This window comes from Athene cunicularia (genome assembly GCF_003259725.1).
Source record: "Athene cunicularia isolate RWA chromosome 8 unlocalized genomic scaffold, athCun1 chr8_part1, whole genome shotgun sequence".
In the NCBI taxonomy this organism is placed as follows: Eukaryota; Metazoa; Chordata; class Aves; order Strigiformes; family Strigidae; genus Athene; species Athene cunicularia.
The window spans coordinates 7003827-7008086 of NW_020799109.1; the positions used below are offsets into that span (position 1 = coordinate 7003827).

At 45.4% G+C, this 4260-nt stretch overlaps 2 protein-coding genes across 2 annotated transcripts in view; one reads left to right on the forward strand and one right to left on the reverse strand.

The window, feature by feature from the left end:
• BTF3L4 (basic transcription factor 3 like 4) overlaps positions 1-433 on the reverse strand; it is a 9074-nt gene extending 8641 nt beyond the window's left edge. The window contains exon 1 of the mRNA XM_026853680.1: positions 331-433. Within this exon, the coding sequence (XP_026709481.1) occupies positions 331-371 (41 nt within the window). The 5' untranslated portion in view covers positions 372-433. The remainder of the gene's footprint in view (positions 1-330) is intronic.
• A 117-nt stretch (positions 434-550) lies between these two features.
• Positions 551-4260, forward strand: part of TXNDC12 (thioredoxin domain containing 12) — an 8517-nt gene continuing 4807 nt past the window's right edge. Inside the window, 2 exon segments of the mRNA XM_026853682.1 lie at positions 551-2007; positions 2010-2074. Coding sequence (XP_026709483.1) covers positions 1972-2007; positions 2010-2074 — 101 coding nt within the window. The 5' untranslated portion in view covers positions 551-1971.

A 4260-nucleotide genomic window follows, 5' to 3' on the forward strand; every position in this document is an offset into this window, starting at 1 on the left:
GCCGTGAACGGGTGCGCCGGGGCCGGGCCGGCTGCGGTTTAGAGGGAGACCGCTGCCTTCTGACTTTGAAGGTGAGGGGGGTCTTTAACACATCCTTGCCGTCGTGGTTCTGTTCTCGCTAAACCCCGAGGAGTTTCCCTTTCGAGCGGTCCCGCTTTTACGCGGCGAAGGCCTGGGGGGAGCGGCTCAGCCCCTCAGAGCCCCCCGCCCCGCCTGGTGCTGAGGTGCCCTGCCAGCCTCTGCCATCCCCTTCTGCTGGCTCCCGGCAGGCCACGAATGGCTCTTCCGTCCCGCCCTCGGCTTGCCATTCCCTTCATGCCCGCTCCTCACCTCCCGTCTGGCGCGCTCAGGCCTCCTGGTGTAATTGCCATGTCTAATTGCCTGGTTCAGTCAGGGCGGGCCAGGGCCCCGAGCTTCACCCCCGGTGATGGCTTTAGCTTGTCTTAGAAATAAATCCCCTCTTCAGGGCTGGTAGGAACGCAAGTTGATCAATGACAGCAAAGCTTTGTTCTGTGGATCCCAGTCATTCCCCTTTTGTTTTATAGTTAATGCCTCGGATGACTTTCATTCAAAAGAAACACTCTGTAAGGTGGTGTGTAATGCTTTTAAAAACATACTGAAGCTCTCCACAAAGTGGGTTTTAGTTTTAAAAAATAAAAGCTTTCAAAAAGTGTTTCCTAGCTAGAACAATAGAACATTTTCGCTGTTTTAACATGTTGGCCTTTGAATGAAATAGCTGACCTGTCAGTATTCTGAGTAAACGTGACTTCTGCTAATCCAACTGGTTTTTGCCACGTTCAGCTGGTACAAACGTAGCCTTGTGTCTGAAGCTGCCTCTGCAGCTGATACGTGTGTGTGGTTGGACATGGACAAGACATCCCCACCTTACTGCTAGCACAACTAAATATTTGATGTGTTGCATCATATATGCTCACAGTTGTTCATATCTGGAGAGAAGGTAATAAAAACACTGTGCCAACTGTTCAAACCTCCCGGATGCTGAACTAAGGTGCCACGAGGTATTGCTGATCCTGTTTTTGTCTTTCTCCAGCTTCTTTGCCATAGTTGTTTATTGGGGACAATGTCTACTTTCCCCTGTGTGAGCACCGGACAGTCTGTGGCTCCTGACCCCTGTGTAGCTCCAGAAATCTGCCCCCTTCAGCACCCTGGACACTGGGAGTTGCTGACTAATCCAAACCCTCAGTGTTGAGAAGGGGCAAGCTGAGGCTGATGTTTGGTCATGAGCCTCACATTGCTGGAGCCATGAGACCTCTGAGGAAGTCTTCCAGGAGACTTCCTCTGTGAACAGTTACCAGATCTCCTTCGTCTCAGCTCTCCATGTGGCTTTCAGCCATGTGCTGTGTTGGCTACAGTGTCAAAAAAACCTGGCAGTCTCTGTTTTGCAGTTGTTGAATGTATGCTCACTTGCTCTTATCTCAACATCCAGACTTATCTGGATATGGGATAAAATATTTCTTGCCTCGTTCAGTCACTGTAACATTAAGAAATCTGTGTAATAGCATTCTTGCTCATGCCTCGATGATATTATTATCAGCAATAATACTTAGTATAATAGCTTTAGAACAATTAATTGTCACATGTTGGCCTAAGAATTTTTAAGTTTTTGCTTTACTTCACAGTGGGATTTATGAAGCCAAATGCTGACATTTAATTTGTCACTAGTCAGTTAATAAATGTTTGCAGATTGAAAAAGAATGGCAAATAATCAGAAGGCACTTCAATTTTAATCTCTAGGAGATTTTGGTGTCACATTTGCATATATATATAAATATTCATGAGTGTGGTATGGTTTTGTTAATTAATTTCAGTGGGATTTCTCATAAGACTATGAAGGTTGTAAGTATTTGCAGAAGTCTTTCCAGGACTGGGTCTGTAGTTGGCTTTGAAAAAGAATATAAAATGAGTTGAAAATATTCTTAAGGTTTGGACTATTTCCCTCTGATAGTTGACATGTTAAATTATGTAGCATTTATAAACCCTTCTCTCCGGCAGGTTTTGGAGATCATATTCATTGGAGAACACTAGAAGATGGGAAGAAAGAGGCAGCAGCCAGGTAGGTTAACTAGTTTTAATTATAGAAAAGTGTATTTAAAAACATTCACAAAGGTTCTGTATCTATCCTAAACTTAACCACAGAAAATAGTAATTATTAACAAATGTGAAGGTGGTTTAGGAGACTGTTCAGATCCCTGTGGTTTACAGAGAAAATACGGTTTTATTAACTTTTCTGAGGCATCACCTAGGTTTAATCACTACTGTCTAATTAAATGATTGAAGTCTTAGCATGTCTTTGAAATGAGACAAAAATAATTATTTATCATAGTAAAGAAAGATACCGTTCTCAAACCCAGAAGCGCATGTTTAAGTCGTTCTCAATCCCCTTGAACTCAGCAGTGCTAATAGCTTCCTAAAATTCATTGTGCCTGTATAGATGAGGCCTCAGTGTGAAATGAGAGTTAGTTACCATCTGTAGAAAAAGTCCAGAAGTTTCAAACTGTAGTGAACAGATCAGTTGTTCAAGTAGAACCTTCTCTGAGTTGAGCTTAAACTCTGAAAAGAACACTGTCTTTATGCAAAGGTAGAAAATGACATTTTGACAGACAGATTTTTTTTTCTGAGAATTTATTCTGTTTCTTATTAAAATGAGAGAAGGAAAATTGTATGCTTATAAATTCTGCTTGTGCTTTGAAATTAGAAACTTAGGTCTGACAATGTTGACATGAGTGGAAATTCACTATGCCTTCCAGGTTTGCTGTTTAATTGAACTCTGCTCTCAAATTGATCCATCTGGCGAGTTCCACACTCTATTTGAAACACCAAATTAACCCAGATGGTACAGTTCAAAAGTCTTACAGGTTTTTATAACTGGATATTTTAGCATTTATTTGATATACCTATGCAAAAACCCCAGATTATTTCAGTAGTTGCAGGAATAACTGTAGCATTACTTTGCAATGCAGCAGAGGAAGTTTTAAAATGACAGAGGAGGGAGGGATGGCAAGCTTTTGGGTTTAGGCAGGATGAGTTTCTGCTGAGAGCCGCCGCTAAGTGAGGGATGGGTGTAATGTACACTCTCTCCTTTTGTTGCTGGAAACGCAGACCTGCTCGTTGATTTGAGTTCAGCAGCATTTGAGTGTTGCTGAATTGAAGGACTGGGAGAAACCACCACCACCAAAGAAAAGATAAACCTAAAAGGCAGATTTTTGTTTGAAGTCTGACCTTAGGTCAGGAGATGAAAAATTGTACAAAATTATGTTATGCATTGAGTGAGAAGCATCAGAGCTAGTGGTCTAGGAAGTTTCAAGACTTCGATTTCCGTTCTATAAATAGTACAATGTGGATGTGTCGGAGATGCTGGAGACCTCTTGTTTTTAAGTTCCCTGTGGGCGAGGGTGGAGATCCAGCGCTTGTACAGCTCCCAGGTGCCTGGTTCTCGGGGGTGACCACAGTAGGATCGTGCTTTTGAGCAGGATGGCTGGCGGGATGCTGTCCCTGTGCTGTGGAAAGGCAGTCCCCGCATGCCCCAGGGGCCAGCTGCTGTCGGGCCTGTCTGAGGTGCTGAGCCCCTGTGCTGTGAGGCGCTCCGGGGGGGTTTCCATGCCAGCCCGTGGGTGACCAGTGGCACGGCAGTGCCTCACGCTTCATTTTCTAAACCTGGTCATAAACATACTTCACATCCAGGTGGTCCAGCTGGAGAGTCAAGGACCAGATCTGGGAAGTAGGGAGCGGAGGGAATATTAGGTGGGATTTGAGGGATGTTTCAGGGATGCTGGCTCTGCTGACAGGCCCTAAGGACCCCGCTGAGACTCCCTCTTATTTTAAAAGCCCGTCAGGGGTGATGCAGCGCAGAAAAGGCACATTGCCTTTTTCTTGACAGCAGCAGTTCTATGAGCAGGTGCCCCTGGCATCCATCAGGCCAGGAGCCCGCTCCTCTCATGGCATTGTCTTCACACACACACTCGTGTTTTGGGGAGAAATGGTCTTTTGTTCTGTCAGAAAAGAGAGAGGACTGGTATAGGGCAGCGGCCAGGGCTGCAAGGGGAGAAGAGGCCCCTTCGCTCCATCCTGCAGCCAGGTCCGTGTCCTCTCTGCTCTTGGAGATGCTGTGCCACGGCCTCTCCCGACCGGACGTTACGGGGCATGTCAAACTTGTATCTCCAAGCCCGAGGAATTATTAAATGCTATATAAAAAAAGGGAAAGCCTCCAGCTCAGGCCGCCGTTGCCCCTGGCGGCCCGGG